The 27495-nt window shown below is 43.5% G+C and overlaps 1 protein-coding gene across 2 annotated transcripts in view; it reads left to right on the top strand.

Moving 5' to 3' along the window:
* NUP153 (nucleoporin 153) overlaps nucleotides 1-27495 on the top strand; it is a 608884-nt gene that overhangs the window by 385397 nt on the left and 195992 nt on the right. For both annotated transcript variants that reach the window (XM_085607084.1, XM_085607083.1), the window contains exon 10: nucleotides 5126-5178. In XM_085607084.1, coding sequence (XP_085463210.1) covers nucleotides 5126-5178 — 53 coding nt within the window. The remainder of the gene's footprint in view (nucleotides 1-5125; nucleotides 5179-27495) is intronic.

Raw genomic sequence — 27495 nt, 5'->3', positions numbered from 1 at the left:
GCGTTACCGAAGGTAAGTAACTTGTCCTAGCATGGAAATGTATGAAAACACAAATTACAAAATGGAGGTTAGGAGAAGAATGTTGGTGCAGTGCAAAATGTCCTTTCAGACTACATCATGAGTATGTGTCCCCATGTGAAGGTGAGATTTTCACCTACTGGGAAGGCTTCATAATGGAAAACCTTTGACTACCACCAAAAGATAACCTAACCCATCTCCCACACGAAGCGGCATGTTTTATTCTTTGGGTCATTCCTCACTTTAAGTAATCCTGTTAAATTTGATCATTTAAGGGAGGACATCTATTGCATAATTTTGATTAAAGAAACAGCTTGATAAAAAAAAAAAAAAAATTGTGACTTGAGTTTTTGGTAACCTCCTCTCTAATCATAGCTAATTTTTAAAATCTAGCCGGAGCTCATACTAAGCTCTCCTTTTAGCTCAAAACACAAGGATTAGGAATACATTAATCCAATTTGCATTTATTGCAAATATTCAAACAGACTGATCCCTGTTTCAAATGCATAACTTTGTGAAAAAGGTGTCCCCCCCCCCCCCTTTGATAGGATCTGTACTCTACCACTGATAATGCAATTAACTCTTGCTCTCGTTCTGCTACTCTTCTGTACTTTGCATCTGATTAAATATCTGCCATAATCTGTATCCTCCTTCCAGGGCAAAGCCCTCCTCTCTAAAAGATACCTATTGTGCTCCTCTATGTGTAGAATCCAGCACCATCCCCTGTAGCACGTGGCATATTTCTATGAGTAATTTTATACCCATTTTTATTTCTGGAATTACTACTGCTTTCCAGTCTGACATTATCTGAAAAAGCATCTTTATGAATGTTATCTAGTTACTGTTGGTTACCAATTTGGTTATCTGATTAGTCACTTTTCTTTAAGGTTCTCATGTACCTCTTTTTTCCTATTTTGTCATGTCCTCAAGCTGAACTAATGCAGAACAGAGGCAATTCCCATCTTTTCTATTTTTGTTACAAAAGCAGTGATTTTCTAACAGTCTCGTTTGCTGCCTGTTTCTCACTGCAGCTGGTCTAATTTTCTCCAACATCACCCTTGCTTTCCATATGGTTGTTCTGTTTGGGCATCTTATTGCCCACTGCTAATGGCTTTTGTCAGATATTTTTGCGACCCTTCCAGGGAAAGCATTTGTTCTTGCTCTCCTCCTATTCCCTGGGTATGTTACCAAACTTACTCTTTCCACATCCAGTGCAAGTACTCTCCAGCAGATTTCTTTTTTTTGGGGGGGGGCATAGCTACTTTTGTTTTAAGTTGATAATGGCAGATTAAGACTTCTTATCCAGCTATAATACCTCAGTGCTGACACAATGTGCGAGCTACATGATCTACTCCTTAACCATGCACTGGCTCCAAACCTTCTGTATTTTACAGATTTGACATCCTCCCTCTAGAACATGGATCGTAGCAGCACACTAAAGCCTCTTCTCCACTTCTCTTTCCTTCTCAAGTTTGCCACTGAACCTCAAAGTGGTCAGAGCAAACCTCAGCTCTTTTGCAGGCCAGATCCATTGAACAGTGATCTCTCCTCCAACATACCCACCTTTTTGTAAATTATATGCACCTATCCCACCTCTTAGTAAATTATATGCAGCCCCCATCAAGAGGTCTTGTGTAAGATGACTAAGCTTTAGTTCAGGACCAGACTGGAAGGAGCAGGTGTAGCTTAGGTATTCACCATGGATTGACAAATCAGAGCCAACAGCATTAGTTCAGGTGTCTTTCTCCTCTTCCTTATTTTGTGTGTCATCTTTTGTCCCTGATGGTATTGACTTTTGTGTCTGGGGGTCAGTCTTCCCCACCACTGCTTGACTTATTCTGCTAGTCGCCCTTCTCTTTGACGCCCTTCTCTTTGACGCCCTTCTCTTTGACGCCCTTCTCTTTGACGCCCTTCTCTTTGACGCCCTTCTCTTTGACGCCCTTCTCTTTGACGCCCTTCTCTTTGACGCCCTTCTCTTTGACGCCCTTCTCTTTGACGCCCTTCTCTTTGACGCCCTTCTCTTTGACGCCCTTCTCTTTGACGCCCTTCTCTTTGACGCCCTTCTCTTTGACGCCCTTCTCTTTGACGCCCTTCTCTTTGACGCCCTTCTCTTTGACGCCCTTCTCTTTGACGCCCTTCTCTTTGACGCCCTTCTCTTTGACGCCCTTCTCTTTGACGCCCTTCTCTTTGACGCCCTTCTCTTTGACGCCCTTCTCTTTGACGCCCTTCTCTTTGACGCCCTTCTCTTTGACGCCCTTCTCTTTGACGCCCTTCTCTTTGACGCCCTTCTCTTTGACGCCCTTCTCTTTGACGCCCTTCTCTTTGACGCCCTTCTCTTTGACGCCCTTCTCTTTGACGCCCTTCTCTTTGACGCCCTTCTCTTTGACGCCCTTCTCTTTGACGCCCTTCTCTTTGTCGCCCTTCTCTTTGTCGCCCTTCTCTTTGTCGCCCTTCTCTTTGTCGCCCTTCTCTTTGTCGCCCTTCTCTTTGTCGCCCTTCTCTTTGACGCCCTTCTCTTTGACGCCCTTCTCTTTGTCACCCTTCTCTTTGTCACCCTTCTCTGTCTTCCTCATATACTCTGGATGCATCCTACTAGGAGACTCCTCCCACTGTCTGAGGCTGTTCGGACCACCAATTCCTGTAGGGCTCTATTTCTGCTGCCCACTCATCTTCTGGAGTGATGAAAGAGGTTTTTCAGTTTGAAGATGACCTGGAGTTCAGCAAACTCCGTATCTGATGTTCATTGCTCTGATTATTTTTTCTCTCCTTCAAATGATTTACATTGCTGAACAAGCAATTGGGTGAGATTCTGATTGGGGAGGACTTGTCATGCTTGCTGGCCACTGAGTACTTTGTCCTGATCCCTTTAATTGAGATTTTTAGGAATCTGCCACAGAGTAGCATCTGGAGGAGATTGTGGTATGAGAGCCTAGTGGATCCAATCACTCTCAAATGTCGGGGAGAGCTTATCCTGTGAAACCATAGTTCACAGCCAGTTCTCGTGGTCTGATTCCTGTCATTTGCTCATGTATTCCCATGAAATGGAAGTTGCTTATCCAGGCCCTCCCTGTAATTGGCTCTGTTCATCAGGGGATTGAGTCCTCTGAGAGGTGTGTGACTGTAGCCTTGAGCTCGTTGACTAAGTCTTTGAACTCTGATACCATCCCTCGACCTTGATTACCCTAGCTACGTTATTGAACAAGTTCTGATGAAGGAATGCATGGTCCATACACACCTCTTTAGTTTGCAGGCTTACTCTTGAAGTCAGCTTGCCAGTGGTATATGTTGCAGTTTGTGTCCTGCGGGCACTGCTGGATTTACAGGCCGAGCCTTTGCATAGCTCCATTGTTCCCTGCTTGTGGATAGGCTGGCTCATATCTTTCATCATTTTGATAGGCGTGGGGATCAGGGGGCTAATTATGTAAGATTAGCTGGTAATATGCCTCACTATGATCCGATTCCAATCAGCTCTCACCTCCCCACCAGTCCCCTTGGTTCAGTTCTAAGCTTACCACAGTCAGATCGAGTTTTTTTTTTTTTTTTAGGTGTTTCCATATCAGGGCCAATATTATGTGCTGAAATAGGCATCTGCTGCTGCGTTACTCCTCCAGCTCTGTGGGGGGCAGAGCAAAAATTGGGGTGTGGGAGAGCAGCATTAAGCCTCCCAAACAAAGGGGCAGCCATCTAGACTTCACACCAGTAGAGTCGCAGGGCTGCTTGCAAAGATGGAGGCCCCAGCTTGTGGCTGCTTTGAATGTTGGAGCAAGTTGAGTCTTGCCTGCAGCCTCCAACACACTTTAAGAGGGGAGGAAGAAGTAGAGGAAAAGTGGGGGTGCAGTCCCCCTATATTGAGCAGAGCCCCTCTTCGCAGCCCCCTTTGCCCCACATAGGGAAGAGACGGGAAACCCTGCCTCTCAGCACCAACATTGGGCCTCTCTGGTTATCTAGCTGTAAAGGCCCTGTGCTTGGTTTATCACTCGGGCCTTTTGACTTGACTTATTTTGTGTCCTGCTGGTTACGCACTTAATCAAATGATGGCACTGCCTTCCGAGTCAACTATCCTAACCCTCCCCTTCCACCTCTGTCCACGGTTGCTTCTGCGCCCTTCGAAAATCGGTGATTTGTATTGGCTCGCATGCCAAACAGTGGCTCACTGCCTATTAGTGCATATTGGCCACACTTCAGCATGGTGTTGGCTCAGCACATTGCAGAGACCCTTAATCATACAGTTTCCAGTAGGCTCCTTGTGGGATGACCTTAACCTCTTACTAGCCAGCCATGTCCTTCGACAGTCTACCTCTACCCATCCTGTTACATGCAGCAAAATTTTACAAACACTATGCAGTTATGATTGGAATGGTATTTCTTTTCGAAACAGTATAAAACCATGTCATTTTCCCTAGTCTTGGTTTGCTTTAACCCAGTTGATGAATAAGATCCTTCTCAGCCACATAAATTTGTAAACCTGTCAAGCGTTTAAAATATCTAGCATTTAAAAATACGGTGATAGCTTTTCAAGCAAATCTCATGCTGATTCTTGCACTACTCAACATGAGGGCAAAATGTGTAAGAAATGATATTGCTTAAATGACCTTTATGTGCCATAATATCTGCAGGTAGGGTCAACAGGATTCAAGCCTCATTTCCTTCTAAACTTTACATTGATTGAACAGTTAGTGTTTTGAATGCAGTTGGGGGTTTATTGGGTCTTTCTCACATGCAAAATGTAAGCTTAGAACAAAAGTTGTTATAGTTTGCTACCATGTGTGTAGCTTATTTGCTCTAAGAATTGAGATGGCTGTATTGTCACTCACACACACCTGCTTATATCTGAAGTTTGAAATGGAAGGGTACAGAAAGTGCAAACAAAGTAGAAATGTAGCCTTTCAAATACTTTCTCCCTCTAGTTTCAGGCTGCATTCCATGCAGCAAGGGTTCATTTACAGTTGAGCTGCATAAATTGAAACATGCACTTTGGATGTTTAATATTTACCAGTTACTTTACTTTAGATTTTATAATATAGAACATCATAGCATGTAATTTGTACTGTAATCTTTGCTGTAGCACACCTGCAGAAAGCAAACAACTTTTATTTTCTCTTGACAGGGGTCTAGAAAGAGAGGCCTGTCTGAGGCAATGCAAGAGAATGCTGACCAAAGGTAGGACCTGTCTGAATTTGCCTTTCACAATGCACACCCTTGTTTATCATACAAACAAACCATATCAATCTCCCATTGCAGCCCGTCAGCCCATCTCTTTGCACATCCTATGCAGTCCCCATTCTAAAGTGTACCATCTCGATCTCAAACTGTTCAATCATTGTACATTACAAGTGACGTGAACCAGCTATACATGGTGAAATAAATAACAAAATAATGAGCAAGCAGCATCACAACTCTGGTGCCTGTAAGGCCTAACCAAGTACCGTTTAGTCTTTCATATAAAATACTCCTAACTTATGGCGCTCTCCTATTCTCCTTTGAAACTCTGCTTTCCTATTGCTGATGTTGCTGTGCCTGTGCTGCAGACGAGTATGCATACTACCGTTCCCGCCCAACCTGCTGGAGCCGCAACATATTGGGAGAGGAACTCAGTATCTGGAGTGGAGCGCACATTTTAGCTACCTTGCAGCCATTCTTTTTTCAAAAAAAGAAAAAAAAAAATCTTGACTTTTGTATGCAATTCCCCTGAAAGCTTAGTGGCTCTCGCTGCAGGTGAGTACTCGAAGGCCCCATGGGGCACTAATTTTGGTGCTGCACTTGGGCTGAGTAGGCCAGCGGAAGGGAGAAGCAAGGTAACTGTCGGTTCCTCACGAGGAGTGCGGTGCGCAGAAGTACATGCTCTCAGCCCATGAGACCCTGGGACTCCAGATTCACACCAGACCACAGTGGTGGAAAGTGGTTAGGATGGAAACACTGGTGCAGCAGCCCTGAACACAGCGAAGACGCGGCGTAGAAGACTTTATTCAGGGCGGAGGCAGTAGCAAGCGCACTGTACAGCACCTGGCTACAGCAGGATAGAAGTGATTTGTGGTGGTGGTTGGCGAGAGAGGAGGAAGCTACTTGCCTGGACTGAGATGAGTGGAGCGTAGGGAATCCCTGAAATAGTTTCTTGCGCTACGCCCAAGATGATACCAGGGAAAGGTAAATCGCGCTTGGGGCAAAATGGCAGATCAAAGGTAGATAATGCTACCTAAATGGGAAAAATGGAAAGGGGAGGCAGGTGGGGTGGCCTGCAGAGTGTACTGCCGGGACCCTATTGCAAAGCATTGAAAGTATGATAAGTGAATGCTTACATGCAGGTGAGGTGTATAGAGCCAAATTGGGAAAATTTAAGGAAGATGTAGTTTCACCGAGTGAATTTTATCATAAAGATTTATTCATTCTGTTGGGATATTTAAATCATAAAATGGACCCAAGAAGGGTTGACTCTTGGGCTAAAGAGCTACTGACCTCAAATAAGTAATGCCTGTGTTCGAGGCATATGAGCTGCAGATCACACACTTAGGATAGTAGATCGCCATCTGGTGTTGGGCTCGGATGCTTGCAGGTTGTTGTTGTCTTCGGAAGTAGTCTTTGGTCACACGGTAGGTGACTCCTCCCTTGGACGACAGTGCGTATGGGCATCAACTCCATCGGCAGATTGTTTTTTTCCACCATTGGGTTCGGATGCAACTTTTCCGCTCCGGTTGGAAATATCAATTCCAAGCTTCTCGAAGCGAAAAACTTCACAGCAAAACATCGAAACACCTTCATCTTCGACGTGGATTACATCGGCTCGATTCAGGACGTCGACGCGGGCCGCTGGGCCTATCCACGCCGTGAGGCCTACGGCTCATGGAAAGGACACCGTTCAAAAAATGCCCCCAGTGTGGAGCAAAATTTCCACACAGTGACCACCACAAAGTCTGCAACCTTAGCCTATCACCGGAACACGACGAGTCCAGCTGTCCAGCCTGCGCATCCTTTCTATCCAAAAAGACCATACGGGATCGTAGGGCTCAACGCCACATCATGGCACAGAGACCAGCCCCGGAACCAGAGGACATCTTTGATGAAGGCCCAGATGTCCCGGAAGAAGATTCCGAGGATCTGCAAATAATTTCCGAAGCAGACGACTCAGACGACCCCATCACTCCTGGGCAACGTGTGAGTACCACTGCCCCTGCCCCAACCCCACCAAACCAAAGGCATTGGTCAAGACTTCGCCTGCTGGCCCCAGTCGAGACCGAAAACATCCTTCAGAAGCCCCGCCTCCGGGCTCGGAGCCGAAGAAACATAAGCCTTCCGGTAGCTCGGGACCGAGCAAACCGCATGTAATTGTCCAACTGGCACCATCGGCACCGAAGACAAAAGACCACTCTGCACCGAAATCGGCTCCGAAGCCCTCGGCACCGAAAACACCAACGCCAATAGAGACACCGGCACCGAAGGTTCCCAAGCCCACAGATACACCTTCGACTCCGAAAACCACATCGGCACCGAAACCATCGTCGGTACCGAAACCACCGGCTAAGGACTCTCACATGCCTCCTAAAGCCAAACACGCTACCGATCAACCAAAACCTCGATCGGAACCGAAAAAATTGGTACCAAAGACTATTCCTGAAGAACAAGAACTTTTTCATCCAGACCCAAGGCAGAAAAAGATCTATATCAACCCCAAGACTGGACATGTCACCACGGTGCCATACAAAAAACGGAAGCTGGACACACCACCTGCCCCAGTTCTGTAAATAGGAAGGACTCTTCTACTTCCCCTATCCCTCCTTCCTCTCCTATACTTCCTCCTATCCCACCCCCTCTGCCTACACCACCATTACATATACCCTCTCCATCTCATACACCACCACCACAGGATGATTATGATGACCATGGGGTGGAGGTGATCCTAATGATCCGTTTACGGATCCAGACACCACACCGTTGGATGATTGGGCATTCCCCTTACCAGACATGCCTGACCCTCAGCCATATCCCTCGAAACCATCGCCTCCTGACGATCACCTGGGCTTTGGACAATTATTAAATAGAGCAGCAATATACCACGGCGTCACAATGCACTCAGACGCACCAGAGCAAGACTTCTTATTAGACACTTTCGAACAGTCTCAAAAGTCTGTACAAATCCTGCCCATGATTAAGGGAGTCCTAAAACACGCCTCCGAAGTCTTTAAAGACCCCGTTCGTGTCAGGGTTCTCAACCCACGAATCAAAGAAATATAGGCCTGCTCCTGAAGACCCTAACTACATCAAGGGCCAACTCCCTTTGGATTCTTTGGTCGTTTCCAATGCGCGGAAACGCGCGAACTCCCAAACCACAGGAGATACACCACCCCCAGACAAAGAATCCAAACTATTAGAAGCCTCTGGCAAAAGAGTAGCAGCACAAGCTGCTAATCACAGGCGAATTGCCAACACACAAGCCCTACTAGCACGCTACGATAGGGCCCACTACGATCAATTAGAGACTCTTACAACATCTGCCAGACCAATACAAAAACTCAGGCAAATTACCTCATTCAGGAGGGAAAGCTCATTTCAAATGCAGCAATTAAATGTGCACTTGAAGCCGCAGACACCGTCTCTAGAGCAATTAACACAAGTGTGCTCCTTCGACAACATGCATGGCTACGCATCTCAGGCTTTAAGCCAGAGGTACAAACTACCATACTTAGTCAGCCATTCAATCAGGAGCAGCTCTTTGGGCCAGCAGTAGACGCTGCACTAGGAAAAATGAAAAAAGACACAAACGGCTAAGTCCATGGGAGCATTACAATCTCCCCAACCACGTGGGTCCTTTCGGCGCTCCTTCTATAGAGGAGCCTCCAAAAATATTGGAACAGACACTTCCTCTACATTCAAAACTGCCACACACACACATTCCCCAGTAGAGGATATTTTAGAGGCGGTTACAGAGGAAACAACAGCAAGGGGCGAGGTTGCGGTAATAATAACACTTGCACCTCCCCTGCCACAAAACAGTGACTTTCCTCCACTCCCCCAGACCATTCCACTCGGTCGGGGGAAGACTAACACAGTTCCTACCTGTCTGGAGCTCCATCACAACAGACAGGTGTGTGAGACAAATTATCCAGTATGGTTACTGCCTGGAACTCACAAATACCCCCCGCATATCCCACCCAAACAGCGTTCCATGTCACAAGATCATCTCACACTCCTCAAACAAGAGGTTCTCTCATTGCTTCAAAAGCACGCAATAGAACCAGTTCCCTTACAACATCAGGGTACAGGGGTATATTCACTCTACTTCGTAAACCCCAAAAAGGACGGGACTCTAAGACCAATACTCGACCTCAGACCCCTAAATCTGTATATCAACTCAGATCATTTCCATATGCTCCCACTACTGCAACAAGGCGATTTCCTTACCACACTAGATCTCAAGGACGCCTACTTCCACATTCCCATACATTCTGCCCACAGGAAGTATTTAAGGTTTGTGGTAGACGGACAACACTACCTGTTTGCAGTCTTCCCATTCGGGGTAACAACCGCACCCAGAGTATTCACAAAATGTCTAGCAGTAGTAGCAGCATATCTCAGACGGCAACAAATTCATGTCTACCCGTATCTAGACGACTGGCTAATAAAAGCCAAGTCATTCAATAAGTGTGTCCTACACACTCACCAAACTATCCAAATTTTACACAACTTGGGATTCACAATCAACTATCCCAAATCTCACCTCCAACCTGCTCACATACATCAGCATCTGGGAGCCACAATAAACACCTCCACAGCCCGAGCATGTCCCAATCCAGCCAGGATCGCCAATATGCAAGCTCTTATCGCAAAATTCCAAATCCAGCACTCTCTTCCAGCAAGAGTGTTCATGCAACTCATAGGCATGATGGCGTCCTGCATCTTCATTGTGCCTTATGCAAGACTTCAAATGCGTCCCTTGCAAGAATGTCTAGCACGTCAGTGGAACCAGGCTCACGAACAACTTACGTATCTGGTTTTGGTGGACAGCCGCACACATCGCTCTCTCAAATGGTGGAACATAACAAACCTCTCCAAAGGGCGGCCGTTCCTAGAGCCTCTTCCACAGATAGTGCTGACAACCGACGCATCGCTCACAGGATGGGGAGCCCACCTCCTCGGCCACATCACTCAGGGCAAATGGACCACTAAACAAAAAATGCTCCATATCAATTACCTGGAGCTGCTAGCAGTGTTCCTAGCACTAAAATCGTTCCAAATCCATCTCCAAAACAAAACTGTCCTCATTCAGACAGACAACATGACAGCCATGTATTGCATACAGAAACAAGGAGGCACACATTCTCTCCAGCTGTCCCAGCTCGCACAGAACGTTGGGAGATGGGCCATTCCCCAGAAAATATACCTACTCGCAGAACACCTTCCAGGGGTTCACAATCAGATTGCCGATCTGATAAGTCGACAGACTCAACAAATCCACAAATGGGAACTACGTCAGCAAGTTCTAATACCTTTTTTCCAACAATGGGACCAACCAGACATAGATCTGTTTGCCACACACAAACGCAAAATGCCCAACCGTCGCCGCCAGGTTTCCCCACCCGGAGTCAAAGGGCAATGCGATATGGATGAACTGGTCAGGCAGATTTGCGCACGCTTTTCCGCCTCGCCCACTCATTCGATTAGTGGTACGCAAGCTCAGGCAACAGTCTCTCAAACTGATCTTAGTAGCTCCCACTTGGGCACGCCAACCTTGGTTCCCAACACTACTGGAACTCTCGCTAGTGCCCCACCAAAAACTGCATCTCTCCCTGTCCTTTTTAACCCAGAACCATGGAGAAATCAGACACCCAGATCCAGGTCAACTGAACCTGGCAATCTGGCTCCTGAAGTCCTAGAGTTTGGTTATCTCAACCTACCACCAGACTGCATGAATATTATAAGGGAGGCCAGACGACCTACCACTAGAGCATGCTACGCTGCAAAATGGAAAAGATTTGCCATTTACTGCACTAACAATCATATAAACCCACTGGATGCATCCATCCAGGACATCATTTGCTACCTGCTACACTTGCAAATATGTAATTTGGCATACTCATCCATACGTCTCCACCTAGCGGCATTAGCAGCCTACTTACAAAATAGTACAACAGACAATGGTCCTGACTCAAAACTTTACGAATCAGCAGTATGTCATCCAGTTCATTATTTGTTAAGCTAAGAGCTAAATACCATTTCGTAGAGCTCAAAAAACTCAATTTTGATACTTCACCATGAAGCGATACAACATCCACTTATTAATTAAACGATATTTATTTATGTACAACAATTTTGGTTATATAAAAATTCGGCGCATGGTTGCTCCAGAGGGAACGTGCATAAGATAAGGGTGCTAAGAAGTGAATGTGTAAGGTGAGAGATTTCAGAGAATAGTGGAGAATAAGGTAATTAACAAAAGTACACGGTTTACAATTCACCGTACAAGGTGTCCTGGTCACGTAACAATGAATACAGTCATAATTTCATGTACAGAATCAAATTCATATTTAGCACGTTGGGTGAGGGACGTGTACCAGGCTCATTTATGAGGGGGTGTCGACGTTTCGACCCGTCTTAGGGTACAGTGGTAATTTAATGCCTTGACCATGCGGGTCTTCTTCAGGACAACAAGGGGGGTGGGCAACCTGACGGGTTCCTCAGCATAGCTTGAGAATCTAGTGTAATTCCAGGGGGTGGTTCAACCATGGATTGCTAGTGGCAGTAGTACACTGACCATACGTGTGCTCCGGTCGGATTATATTTCATGAAACACCGGAACTGCGGCGCGGACTCAATCCGTTCTGCAGCGTATTCACAGGGAAAGGACTTCAACTTAAGCTTCTTATTTCCGAGTGCTGGCCATTCTGTCTCAAGTACAGGATGTGTTGCTCGTGGCGTCTCAACCGGCGTCTCAACCGGAGGGACGCCTGGAATTACACTAGATTCTCAAGCTATGCTGAGGAACCCGTCAGGTTGCCCACCCCCCTTGTTGTCCTGAAGAAGACCCGCATGGTCAAGGCATTAAATTACCACTGTACCCTAAGACGGGTCGAAACGTCGACACCCCCTCATAAATGAGCCTGGTACACGTCCCTCACCCAACGTGCTAAATATGAATTTGATTCTGTACATGAAATTATGACTGTATTCATTGTTACGTGACCAGGACACCTTGTACGGTGAATTGTAAACCGTGTACTTTTGTTAATTACCTTATTCTCCACTATTCTCTGAAATCTCTCACCTTACACATTCACTTCTTAGCACCCTTATCTTATGCACGTTCCCTCTGGAGCAACCATGCGCCGAATTTTTTTTTATATAACCAAAATTGTTGTACATAAATAAATATCGTTTAATTAATCAGTGGATGTTGTATCGCTTCATGGTGAAGTATCAAAATTGAGTTTTTTGAGCTCTACGAAATGGTATTTAGCTCTTAGCTTAACAAATAATGAACTGGATGACATACTGCTGATTCGTAAAGTTTTGAGTCAGGACCATTGTCTGTTGTACTAATTCGATTCCCAGGTCCTTGACTTCCTTGGGAAAACCCCATTTTTGTAATGGCCTACTTACAAAATAGACAACACCTGTCACTCTTTAGAGTGCCTGCGATCAAAGCCTTCATGGAAGGACTAAAAAGAATGATTCCTCCCAGATTACCACCCTCTCCAGTGTGGAATCTAAACATTGTTCTTACAAGGCTCATGGGACCCCCATTTGAACCTCTGCATAAATGCGAATTACAATTCCTCACATGGAAAGTGGCTTTCCTTATCACTATCACATCCCTCAGAAGGGTGAGTGAAATGCAGGCTTTAACCATACAAGAACCATTCTTACAATTACACCGTAACAAAGTGGTTCTTAGAACAAATCCGAAATTCCTTCCAAAAGTCATATCCGTTCCATCTTAACAAATCGGTAGAACTACCAGTGTTCTTTCCAAATCCCGACTCGGTAGCTAAAAGAGCTCTTCATACCTTAGACGTCAAAAGAGCCCTTCTGTACTACATTGACAGAACCAAATCATTCCGCAAAACAAAACAATTGTTCGTTGCTTTCTCACCACCACATAAAGGCAACCCCATTTCCAAATCTGGGATAGCTAGGTGGATAGTTAAATGTATCCAAATATGCTACCACAAGGCTAAACGCACACTAACGGTTCCCCCTAGAGCGCATTCCACCCGCAAAATAGGGGCTTCCATGGCATTCTTAGGAAACATTCCCCTAGAAGATATTTGTAAGGTAGCCACATGGTCCACAACACACACCTTCACTAAACACTATTGTGTTGACGTGCAAGCAAAGCAACAAGCTTCTGTGGGTCAGGCTGTCCTTAAAACTCTATTTCAAACTGCTGCAACCGATACAGGTGACCACCGCTAGGGGAGATACTGCTATATAGTCTATCCTAAGTGTGTGATCTGCAGCTCGTATGCCTCGAACGGAATATGCTACTTACCAGTATGCATCTGTTCTTGGCATGTAGAGTCCCACACGCCCACCCACCTCCCCGGGACCTGTATCTGTTCCAGCATTGTCTTACTTAGACAACACACATGGACATATCTCTTTTCTACAAACTCCATCATTTCCCATATGGCAAAAAACAATCTGCCGATGGAGTTGATGCCCATGCGCACTGTCGTCCATGGGAGGAGTCACCTACCGCGTGACCAAAGACTTCTTCCGAAGACAACAACAACCTGCTAGCATCAGAGCCAAACACAAGATGGCGATCTACTATCCTAAGTGTGTGACTCTGCAGCTCTACATGCCAAGAACAGATGCATACTGGTAAGTAGCATATTCCTTTCCAGATACTAGCTAGGCAGCTCGAGAAATGGCTCTAGCACAATATTTGAGCTCGAAGGGCTTAACTTGCCTAAGTGGTAGAACCGACGCAGACTGTCCTGCGAGGCTGACTTTTAAGATAGGTCTACACTAGGTGTTTGGTTTGAGAAGAATCTAGATTGGAATGTCCATTTAGAATCATTGAGGGTAAGGGCTCTTGCTTCAGTTAGGGGCCTAAAAAAGTGTAATAAGGACTAAGATGGCACATCAGACAGGCCAGTCTTTAAGGCCTATGTGGCCATAATGCCCCCCACAGTTCCAATATTGCGCAGAATTGCTACGTATAAGCGGTGAAAGTGGGTGGGATGTTGAGGATGGGATGTGCCTAAAAAAGTTTGTAGTCCCTACCAAGGTCCTCTATGATCCAAGCCTTAAGAATGGAGACCGGCATGATATCATGGAAGATATTGGCCCAAGCCGCTTTAATATAGTATTTCGGCAATGCTTGAGTGTGGAAGGGGAACAATAGGTCCCCCTGTGGTGTAAAAACGAAATTCAGCGAAACAAATTGAAGTGGGCCAATCTGGCCAGAAACATATTAGAAAAAGTTTGCAAGAATATGAGGGTTAAACTGTGCCCACCGAATCTTCAAATTGAGGTCGCAAAGAGCGAGCTAAGGGTATTTGGTAGAAAACTGTCCCGAGATTATAATCTACAGTATTTTGAGGGGAAGATATCAGATTATTTTATGCTTAACTCTTGGCAGAATGAAGCATTTTTCTCATGTGGATGTATTACCTAATGGATGGCTCAGAAATTAACTGTTAAGGATAAGGGTCGAAATTAACCCCTGCTATATAAATAAGATAAAAATGGTAATGTCTGATTCCGAGGGAGATTTGTACATGCGACCTCAGCACTAAATGCAATATTTTGCACATTTCGTTGGATTTTTGACTCTGCAGAAAACTATTGTACGCCCAATCTATTTAAAATATGATATTGGAGATCGGGTACAAGCTATGGAACATTTAGCTGGAATGTGCTCTCTGGATAGAACAGTCGCCATCAGGAGGTTTATGATGGCAGTCAAAAAGGTTTTAAAGTCTACACAGGTCGACACATTTTTGGGTAATTTATGACAGATTAGATTTTGTGTATCATGGTAAGGATGTAAAAATTAGTGTTTTAACAGTATCTTAGTTTGTAATCTGGGATTTTATTGAAAGGATTGTTTTAATTTGTTAAATTATGTAGGCTTTTTAAGTGAATGTATGTATAAAAAGCTGTTGTGCTATGTGTTATGCGTTTAATATGTGTTATATGGAGCAGAGCTGCCTCACCAAGTCTAGATGTAATCTGCCTTGTCAGGTTCTTTTTTTCTATCATTAATGTGAGCTGGAACAAACTGATCTTGGCTATTGGTTCTATATCAAGAGGCCTTTGACCATACCAGTCTCCTTTTTAGAGGTTATCTGTTCTTTCTTCTTCTGTAACTCTAGTACCAGATAGTCTATTCTGTTTTATGATTGTATTTAGATAACTCAACAAATTCACCTAAATGTTTCTCTGCATTACAGAGGTGCTCAAATTAATAGCTTAACAGAACAGCAACGTCTTTGATGTATATTTCTTCTTAAAGTCTAATAGAAGGTACTTTGTGAAGGGCTATACAAATGCCATTCCACTAGTGAAGTGCTACAGGTGAAGAAAAAAATCTTGCACACTGCCAGATATAGTGAATCTGAAGAAGATTCGTGCAAGATGACCATGGCATGGAACTGTCCTATGTGGATTCAACAGACCATATAGAACACCTGAAATGAGAATGCATCGCTCACCAGTTAGCTAATACATGCCTGAACCTAGTCTGTGGGCAGGCTGGACAATACCAGTCAGCCAAACTAAATATCCGCATGTTCAATGAAGCCATTATGTAGCTAGGTAACTTGTAATGACCAGTTTCCAATACATACCTTTAAAATGACTTCCTGATCACTTGCAATGTCTAGCAATGGAGCTAGACACCACAGGGCATATCTCCTCAAGCAGATGTGCCCTCACGTAATATAATGCATCCTGCCTTGACGATTAGGCCTGCTGTGGGGGTGACTTGCATATTGTACATGCAGTGTACTTGGGCATTGCACGCAGGGAGTGGGCAGTGTCTGGTTTTCTGAATGCCTTGCACCATTTCACACATCATGCAATGGCAGTTTGCACGCAGTTTGTGTATGGGTCCCTTTAGGTGCCATAATGCATGCTACAGCCCTTAGGGACCCTCTTTAATTCCCATGCCATGGGTACCAGAGGGGACTTACAATGGTGCTAAAATCCTTGCCATTTGGGTTACAATTAAGAATTTGTCTTGTTTTTAGGGAAAGAGCACTGGCACTGGTGCCTGGTAGCAGGGACCCAATGCACTACCAATCAACACCATCGGGACCAGGGAGCAAAAAAGCGGGCTTGACCATATCAAGAAGTGGCACTTTCCTACACCTGTCCACTTATATAGCATCCTTCGCCAATTTTTGTCAAATCAAATAGCATGAATTCCAGGGAATATTTCTCTATGGAGCTCCCTTCACTGGTGGTATGCGTTAGTTTTTGGCTGTATTTAGTAGGAAAGTCATTTTGATTTCATGTTTGTTTGGGTGGCTAAAGAACTAGTTCAGTGACATGCATGTTGTGCCACAGGCAACTTTCAGTAGCTAACCGAACTATTTGATGCATGTGCTAGTCTCTGCCACTGTTAAAACAAGATCTTACAATAATCATCTGGCGTGGCTGCAGAGCACCAGCAACTCTATACTCTTGTGATGTGGTTGTAAAATTTGAGGCCCAGGAGCTAGAAAGCAAGTAAACCAACTTAAAACCGGAGTACGGTACTAAGCACCTTTTTCTCCCAATACGTAAACAAGCCACATTATCATGGAACTACTACCCACCAGCTCACAGAATCACCTCCTCCCCAGATATCGGTTTTGTTCCAGCGTCACCTGCTTGTTGAGGTCTAATTGATGTCTTGGTACTGTTGTTCCAGCTGTTCCAAATTACAGGTTTGGCACTCATTCTAGTACAAAAACTCATGGACTGTAGACTCTGCTCTGCGAAGTGCAGCTAGCCTACCCTGCTGTGGCACTTCAAGAGAGTCCCAACTAGGCATGGTCTGTCCTCTTCCGAACTCCTGCACAGCATTTGAATCCTTGTCCTATTTAACATAGGAGATTTTAAGAGATCCACCGTGAAGTCCAAGAGCTTGAAGCCTCAGAGCAACAAGCAAGAGGCCATCATCTAAGGCTGATACTTTGATGAACCTCCATGTAATGCAGGACACATGTGGTTACTGGCATCAGCCAGGCTTCCTCCACTAACTTAACCAGTCCTTTTGGACTGTGACAGTCTCAAATCTGCTCACACACACACTGAGCAGTATGTGACCCTGCCACCCTCTTATGCCTGAGCCCTCACACCTCCAGCATGATATATTTCTTCTTGCAACTTAATACCTATAATCCTGCATCTTGGAGGACATTAATGCAGAGGCTCCCACAGAAAATATAGAGATTAGAGGAGAGTGTGATCAGTACTGGAAATGTCTCCAAAATTTTAAGAGAAGGCATATTACTCATAACAACTCCCTTGGGGACCATCGGAATGTCAACAACCTCTCTAGAACTTCTAGAGCCGAAAAGATGGAAAACCCCAATAAGGACTGAATAACTCAGTGCTAACTAATGTCATGTGATCTCATGTTTGTACGAACGATGACTCATTTTGTCTTATTTGTTATATATTTATGTATATTCATGTCTACAGTTTCTTTAGTGCTTAATAATTAATTTCTGAAATAAAATAAAATATCCTATGAATGCTCATTATTTTGAGTTGTTGTGCTCTAAATGAATGCTTAATTTATGGCAATTGGGATGTCTTGCTATTGTTTTACTTTGTAGGAAAGGCACCTATTCAGCCTATGTGATCATGAAGTTAGAATGTTGACACTAGTTGCACGTTAGAACTCTGTAAAGCTCCCTTAGAACACTGGGAAATAAACGGACAGGCTGCTGCAGTTGAAATTACACGTATCACTGAGTGTGAATTTGCGAATATCTAGAAAATTTCTTTATTTCAGCTTCAGGAGCACTTAACATAATGTCGAGGAGAAAATGAGAAAAACATTTTCTCTCAAACCAGTTTCATCACATTCCAGCAAGAAAAGCAGCATTTTTCAAACTAGCATATTCCAAAATTCCTGAAATTAGTATGTGGCCACCAAGAAATGATTTATATACTGACTAAAAGATCCCACCCGTTCTACAAAAAGGGCAACACCTTATTGCCAAAAGAAAAATACATCAGCCTTCCTTATGTAACTCTCCTCCTCAAAATCATGAAAAACACACCACTAGCAAACAGTTTTGTGAATTTCTCTCCAAATTGTAAGGGTCAGATACTCAGTAGTATTATCCAAGACCGAGAGTAACTACCTGTGTGCCCTCCCCCTTGTGTATTGCTTAAGCAATGTTGAACTTCACAAAGATTCCTTGGAACAGACTTTGTTGTTTGACAACCTATATTCCACACGTAGGGATACACAATATTTACCCATACGTTCCACAGGACTCCATAGTTGCCACAACAGTTCATAAAAGAGCCAATAGCCAGGCTACTGGAGACACTCTACCACCTTCAGTGTCAACAGTACACTCAATTGACAGTGGAATCTACTTCACAGACTAGGGTTCACAATAAACGTTCCCAAATCTCACCTTCAACCTCTACAAATTCAATCTTACCCAGGGTTGATCCTCAACACACAGTTAAGACTTGCTTAGCTGAATCCAGCTCAAGTCCAGAACTTACAGAACACTCTACCACAGTTCCAGTCAAATCAAACTATCAAAGTTCGGACAATGATGCGTTTGCTAGGAATGATGTCCCATTGTATTGCTGCAATGTCTAGCTTGTCAGTTGTCTCAATCACTGTGTCAACTCCAGGATCTAGTATTGTTAGACCGCTGCATTCCCCGTTCTCTGCAATAGTGGAACACCAACATCTTGCTCCATGGCCAGCCTTTTCAGGACCCTTTTCCCCACCTCACTGACAAGAGGCGCATCCGAGATGGTTTGGGGTGCTCCTCTACAGGACCTCACCGTACAAGGTCTGTGGGATGACCAGCATCAATCCCTACACATCAGCTATTTGGTGCTTAAGGCAGCCTTCCTTGCGCTAAAAGCTTTCCTTTCTTATCTATCTCACAAGGCTGACCTAGTCTGCATGGGCAATATGACAGTCATGTAAGCGAGGGGGAGGGACGCGGTCCTCTCAACTATCGCAGCTTTTTTTCAGACCATATGGAACTGGGCTCTTAACCACAACATACATCTCTTGGTGGGATATCTGCCAGGAGCAGACCATGATTTTGCAGACCGCCTCAGCAGGATGCAGCAGCAGACCCACTACTGGGAACTCCACCCACTACTTACCTACTCTCAAAAGTGGAGCTACTCCCAAATAGACCTTTTCGCCACAGATGAAAATGCAAAATGCTCGAACTCCGCATCTAGGTACCCACAACTAGTATCCAAGGTTAACGCACTATAGATGAGTTGGTCAGGGATATTTACCTATGCTTTTCCACCTCTCCCTCCCTTTCTGGTTTGGAAACTCTGGTAAACATCTCACTATGATTCCAGTAGCTCCCATTCCCACAGAACATCAGCTCTGGTTCACAACACTGTTAGATCTCCCAGTGGTTCCTCATGTGAACCCCCCCAACAGGTCGGACCTTCTCACTCAATCAAGGTCAAATTAGATGCCGAAATCCCAAAGCTCTACATTTAGCAATTTGACTCCTGAGGTCATTGAGTTTGGTTATCTTAATTTAGTTAAAGAATATATAAACATTCTTAAGCATGTAAACCCACAGCTAGAGCATGTTGTGCTGCAAAGTGGAAACGTTTTGTTTACTACTGCCAACCTAAACAAATTGATCCAATGAAAGCCAGGGTGCAATACATTTGCTACCTAATTCATTTCCAAAAGGCTAATTTAGCGTACACATCCATTGGGTTACACCGTGCGTCAATGGCTGCCTATTTCCAAAACAGACAGCATCTCTCACTGTTCAAAATCCCAGTCACTAAGGCTTTTATGGAAGGTCTCCAGAGTGCCTCCTCCAGTTCTTCCAGCACCCTCTTGGAACCTTAACATTGTTCTAACCAGACTCATGGGTCTCCCTTTGAGCCTCTTCACTCATGTCTCCTTCAATTTATCTCTCGGAAAATAGCATTCTCTTCCTGGGAAAATCCTCATCAATAGTCATAAGCACTAGAATATTCCCGCCCATGCGCGGGACCCCAGAAACACAATCATATATGTGACAAACCTATATGTATGTATGTATGTGTATATATGTATGTGTATATATATATGTATGTGTATATATATATATGTATGTGTATATATATATGTGTATATATATGTGTATATATATGTGTATATATATATATATATATATGTATATATATATATATATATATATATATATATATATATATATATATATATATATATATATATATATATATATATATATATATATTCACTGAAAAAACCATAGGTTTCACACACGTTATAGTTACCTGGAAATTTTACTGATAAAACACCAATGAAATTCCCCCGTTATAGTTACTGCAGGCAACTATAACTCACGCGACCGTAATCCTCTGCTGATGGTAATACTGTATTTAGACCATTATTTGCCCATGTGTTCTTCCATTAAATTTTAGCTATACATATATTACAAATATTTTTTTTTCATAAAGACACATATGTCATCAGCAGAGGATTACGGTCGCGTGAGTTATAGTTGCCTGCAGTAACTATAACGGGGGAATTTCATTGGTTTTTTATCAGTAAAATTTCCAGCTAACTATAACATGTGTGAAACCTATGTTTTTTTCAGTGAATTTGCAAGGTTTTTTAAATGCTAATTCCTAACTATAACGTGTGTGAAACCCATGGTTTTTTCAGTGAATTTGTACGGTTTTTTAAATGCACATTTTTTGTAAACCTATGTATAAAATAATATATGTACTATATCCTGCATTATGGAAAGGTTTTTTTTTTTATGCATTTTTTTCCGTGCGCGTACGGTAAGCTGACGGTACGCGCTCCGTACGTCAGAAGTACGGTGCGCGTACGTAATAGGATACGCGTACCGTAAGCTGACGCTACGTGCTCAGCACGTCATAAGTACAGCGCGCCTACGTGATACGTGCGTGACGTACGCGTACACGCGGAAGCAACGTCGCGGTTACGCAGGGGCGTGTAATGCGCATGCGCGAGTGCATCTTACGTACGCGCTCCGTAAGCGTCACGTTTGCGCATGCGTACTTGTTTACGAGCGCGTACCGTGAGCTTACGGAGCGCGCACGGTAGGTCATGTGATCCACAAAGAACACTTTTCATTGGTTGAAATTACTTTCAGTTCCAGAAACTTCCCACACCACACCCATTCCCCTCATTACTGCTTGAAAGAACACTTTTCATTGGTTTAAACTACTTTCAGTTCCAGAAACTTCAAACACCACACCCATTCCCCTCATTACTGCTTGAGATCCCTTAGGAGAAGGAGCTGGATTGACATTGGGATACAATGGCAGAACAGCAGAGCTCTTCTGAGAGTGAGGCCAGCAGCACCACCATGATCCAGAGAAGGAGGAAACAAGACTTCTTTTGTATGGGAGTATATTACTTTTCCAGAGGGGGAGAAAAAGGTGAATGCTCAATTGGTCACTTGCACACTTTGTGGCCGTGTTTTATCTAGAGGAAATCCAAGGAAGAAATATTCCTTTGGAAATCACTCTATGAAAAGACACCTGCAGGATAGACATCCCAGGACCTTTGCTCGACATACTGGAGAAAACTCTTCAGTAAGTCACCAGAGCCCAACCTCAGATGCTCAGCCGAGTACATCATCGGCAGCTCAGCTGAGCCCTTCCTCTGAGGTGGGAGCATCACCTTCTTCTTTTCCTGTGGACATTAACCCTCGATTTGGGAGGGTTGAAATGAGGTGTACAAGATGTGGTGGTCTTATTGTTTATGGGGAGATCAGTCTTCCCCTTATTAACAATAAGATAGACCAGCATGTTTGTAGACGCTTATAATATTCCCATTCTTTCTTTCCTCTATCCCTGTATTAACCCAACTGCTCTTATAAGAGCCAACCTTACCTCACAATTTTTTTTTTTTTTAAGCTTTCCTTTTTGCAAATTTTTTTTTGCCGTGCGCGCACGGTACGCGTAATTCCGCGAATTTCGCGGAATTTCGCAGTTTGCACCGTGCGTGTACGCTACGCGCATTCGGCGATTTTTCGAAAAGAAAAAAAAAATTCATTTTTGTCCTTGAGGGTCCTTCTAGGACCCCCTGACCAAGGCTAGGGGGTCAGGAACTGTCGAGCCTGCCCCCTTTTCACATTATCCACCTTTTTATTCACCCCCCTGACAGTGCGAGTGACAAAATGGCAGCCGACACTTCCTCCTTTCTTCCGATTCGAATGTTTACTAAGATCTAACAGCCAATCAGATGTGAGCTCGCGCACGCCACCGTACGCGCACGGTAAGCGCACCGTAAGCTGCCACAGATATATATATTGATTTAAATGCTATTTTCTCAGAATCTACTGAACAGATTTACACCAAACCTACAAAAGGCACTTCCTTGACCTGGGGACTACCTCTCTGCCAAATTTCATTAAATTCTGTTCAGCCGTTCGGGCTGTAGCTCTGTCTAAAGGTCCTATGGAAAAATGAATGGGAAACGCGTTTTGGGACCCCCCTTTTATCTCAGCCCCCGCTTGACGAATCCCCCCGAGACTTTCAGGGTAGGAGCGGAGCGTAGCGCCCCACCTATTTTAAAAAATTCGCAAGGATTCGACGACCGGCGCCAAAGTTATTCAAAATAGAATGTTGCGGATTTCCTATGGAAATGTGGTCCTAACTATAACTACCTACTGGCGACCGCCAGTAGGTAATATATAAATATATATATATATATATATATATATATATATATATATATATATATATATATTCGTAGAGGAGTTTCTCCGCTGAACGCCGCACACCTGCACATTAGCGTCGGTGCCTGCCGTGGTAGCGGCAACCACAGAAATGAGTACAATACAATCCACAGATAGGAAAGAGGCGGCACACCGTCCTGGTGTTTTAAGGTGTATTTAATCGCTCACAAAACAACAACGCGTTTCAGCCGTAGGACGGCCTTTGTCAAGTTGTCTGTTACTTCCGCATAGCCGAATTTAAAGCAAAATACGTCATCATAGACATAGAAGAAATGCATGTATCGTAAATCTCATGTGTACTTGAAAAAACAATCAATTATAGAGTATAAACAAAAATATACATTTTCAATTAGCAGGAAATATATACGTGTATACAAATAAATAAATTAGGAGCAGAATCAATTAATGCCGTTATACCTTGCTAGTGCATTGAAATAGAAAAAAGACTGAACAGTCCGTTCTAAACAATCATATATAGAATTCTGCTTTACAATTACATTGATCAAATGTAATGTATCCAAACTAAGGTCCTGACTAATTAAAATGTGATTAATGCATTTCGACCTCAAAGTAATAATTTCTCCTATTCGAGAACAGCAATGCGGACGCATAAAGTTTGTTGAAACTTTGAAAAAATGGATGTGTATAATTGTGGTGCAAAGAGAGAAGAGGACTGATTGGAGGAGGGATGTATTTGTTGTATAATAAATCCAAAATAATGGCTCACACATGATCCGTGTAACAATTCAATCCATGATCCCGATTTGGGACGGGTGAGGGTACATACCTCAATTCATGACGGGCAAGTGCCCAATAAGGATCTACACAGACCGATGAGCATATTACAAAATAACTGGAATAATACAACCATAGAACATATCTGTAACAGCCCTCCCATCCAACCAGACACAAGCTTGTGCATAAATATTCAAATCATATCCAAAAATACGGAAAAAATGAAATGATATAAGACAATATATTTACAAGATACAATTCATCTCAGGGTACCCATTTCGGATCTCGTGATTGGTACGATGAAAAAATAAAATCACTCCTATATACACACGGAAGGACATGTAAAGGGTTGCAGATCGTCTAGTCCAAATTAAAGGCCAATATGAGTGTTAAGTTCTTCTTCCCTGTTTAAACCATAAGGAGCCCTGGTATTCAAATCAATTATGTATCGTGATTCCAAGATACGTAAATGTTTTTCTCTGTCTCCTCCACGTATGTGCTTTAGGACCCTGTCAATTCCACAAAATTTCAACAATGCATTGTTGCTATTATGTGCTGTGTGGAAATGTCTTGCTACGGGATAGTTGAAATCCAAATTAGTTATGGCCCTTAAATGCTCAAGAATGCGTTTCTTTAGTTGGAGTTTAGTGCTTCCAACATAACGCATATTGCAGGGGCACTCCAACAGATATACCACATAATCTGAAGTGCATGTTATGAATTTTTTAATGGGTTTATCCCTGCCTTCCTGTGTTTTGTAGCTTCTACAGCTTACGGTGTTCTTACACGCTTTGCAGGAATTGCATTTGTGGAAACCCTCCCTGGCATGAAGCCAAGATGGATTGGATTCCATAGGTTGGTAGCTATTTACCAATTTATCTCTAAGGGATGGTGGTCGTCTGTAGGTTATTGATGGAGTATGTCCCACTTTATCCCCAATAATGGGGTCAGATCTTATAAGACCCCAATGTTTCGTAAGCAAGGATTTTAATTTGCCAGATTTCACATTGTATGTGGTGATCATACGGGGGCCAGAGATTGGTTCCTCATTACTGACTTGTTTGCTGCCAAAAAGAACCTCACTATGTGTGGTTGCTGCCAATTTATCGACAGCTTGTGTCAGAATTTTCTCTTTGTAACCACGTTTTTTGAATCTGTTCACCATGGTGTTTTTCTCAATATTGAACCCCACATCGGTATTGCAGTTCCTACGAGCTCGTAGGATCTCCCCGTAGGGGATACTTCTGATCAGTGAAGGGGGGTGGGAACTGCGAGCATGAAGTAATGTATTCCCCGATGTTTCCTTTCTAAAAAGGGCAGTGGTGAGTTTGTGATTGATATTATCAACAGTGATTCTTACATCTAAGAAATCACATGTGGTTTTGCTGATGGAATGGGTGAAGCTTAAGTTTAAGTTGTTAATGGATAAAGCCTCAATGAATGCTTGTGCTAGGTCTATATCTCCGTCCCAGATGATAAATAGATCATCTATATACCTTAGCCATAAAGGAACATGGTTGGTGAATTTATCGAATGCCTCACTCCAAACCACCTGCTCCTCCCACCACCCAAGAAAAAGGTTCGCCAGGCTCGGGGCAAAGCAGGTGCCCATGGCAGTGCCAGATTTTTGTCTATATAGTGTAGTGTCGAATAAAAATATATTCTCTTGTAGACAAAAAAGCATCATATCCCTTAACATCAAGGAATGATTTAGCATGCCCAATGGTTGGCGTTGTAAGTAATACATGCAGGCCTGGACTCCCTTCAGTTGGTCAATACAAGTATACAGTGAGCATACATCGAGTGAGATCATGGCAAAACCCTCCTCCCACCTGACATCATGTATTCGTTTCAGGAAGGAAGTGGTATCTTTACAGTAAGATCTCAAATCTTTCACAAACCCAGACAGAAAATGATCTAGAAAAATCGATGTGTTCTCAAGTAGACCATCATTGGAAGACACAATAGGCCTTCCCGGGGGATTGGTCAGGCTTTTGTGCACTTTTGGCAACAAATAGAAACATGGTATCTTAGGATTGTCCTTTTTGAGAAATTTGTACTCGTCGTCGTCCAAGAGATCTTGTTGCCACCAAATCATGAGGAGATTGTGGTATCTTGATATTGTGGCATCATATTCTTTCCAACTGATGACTTCGTAGCAGTTCGTGTTATTCAGCTGCCGTAAGGCCTCATTTTTGTAATCCTCAATGTTCATTATAACAACATTGCCACCTTTATCCGATGGTTTTATGGTTATGGTGGGATCTTGCAGTAAGTTCTTTAGTGCTTGTCTCTGGCCTTTTGTAAGATTGTCCTGAATACGATAATCTTGATTCCCTCTTAATTTCATGAGTTCATACATCAATACTGAGTGAAAAGATTCAATATTATCATGTGCCATGTTAGGATTAAATTTGGATTTGACTCTGAGGCCACTCCTACGTTTTGTGTCAGTTGAGAATCCCAAAGCTTGTAAACGAACTTCCTCTGATTCATCATTGGAAAAAGAGTTGTCAGTCTCGAGTGCATGAATTTCCAAAATATCACCAATGTCATTCATTGAGAAATTGGCAGATGGCAACTGTACACTGGTCATATTGATGGCTCGTTCTTTGTTACGTTTGGCAAGGAGATGTAATTTCATGAGTTTGAGTTTGCGTATGTATAAAAAGAGATCAATTCTGGTGTCCACAAAGTTCCAGTCGCACGTGGGGCAAAAGGAAAGACCTAATCGGAGAAGTGTTTCTTCGTCTACAGTTAGGACACGTGTAGATAGGTTGACGATGGTTTTTTCACAGGGGTCATTCTCGTCTTTGTTGGTGTACCAAAATTTTGTACGGCCACCCCTTCTTGTTATTCTCATTTTTTTGTTGTTTTTGGTCTTCCTCGCCCTCTTCCACGGCCTCTTCCTCTTCCTCTTCTCTCTCCTTCGAGGGGACTCGTTTGATCTTTCTGTTGTTTCAAAATCTGAAACTCGTGTAAAAAAGTAAGCGGTCTTGTTCCTAAAGGGGATGGTGTGACTTGTCGTTCAATATCCGAACTCAATTCAGAGCTTGAGTCAGTTGAAACTGGATCAGGTTTGTCTCTCAGGAGAATTTGTCTATCCTTTTCTTTTTTTCCACCCAATCGAATCGTTTGGCATAGGTTAGAATTCTGCCATCAGCATAGTCTTTTTTGTCACGCAAAAATTTGCGATGTTTTTTGACTTTAATACTGTCTTCATAAATTTTCAATCTTCCCTCCAAAGCCTTCAGAAACTCGATTACCACTTTCTCTTCTTTATGTTTATCTATTTCCACAATCAGAATGGATAATTCTTGTCTAGTTTTATCCAAATCGATTTTCGCATATTTGATTAACATCTCCAACATGCCCTTGCAGGTTTTAGCCATGAATGCGGCCCATTCTTCCAATAAGTCTTTGTTGGGATTCTCGTAAGTAGGTATGATCGTAATACGCAGGCCTCGCGGCACACGTCCCACTTCAACGTAGTTAGTAAGAGAAGTGACTTCCCACCATTTGTTGAGTTCACGTTTGCGTAATTTTTCAAGAAGATTAAGATTTTGTTTCAAAGTGGGCTCAGTAGTATTCCCAGTGGTTCTGATACTAGATGGCGTAATATTGGCAGCTACATTCTCATCAAACAGGGAGAGAGCTACTGCTAGACGTTCTGTTTCCCAAGTGTCCATACTTAAGAGCGATGTGGCACCTAAAAACGGTAGGACGACGTCGCAGTCTGAATTTTAGACCGCAACGTGACGGTGCTCCAGGATAAATCACAGAAGGATGGTTGAAGCGGAGAGATGTGTATATGGTTGGCGGCAGATTGAGGAGGTAAGCG

Source organism: Triturus cristatus, chromosome 5_2 (genome assembly GCF_964204655.1).
Source record: "Triturus cristatus chromosome 5_2, aTriCri1.1, whole genome shotgun sequence".
Classification (NCBI taxonomy): domain Eukaryota; kingdom Metazoa; phylum Chordata; class Amphibia; order Caudata; family Salamandridae; genus Triturus; species Triturus cristatus.
Note: the sequence above shows the minus strand (reverse complement) of the source record. Positions and strands in the feature narration are given on the sequence as shown.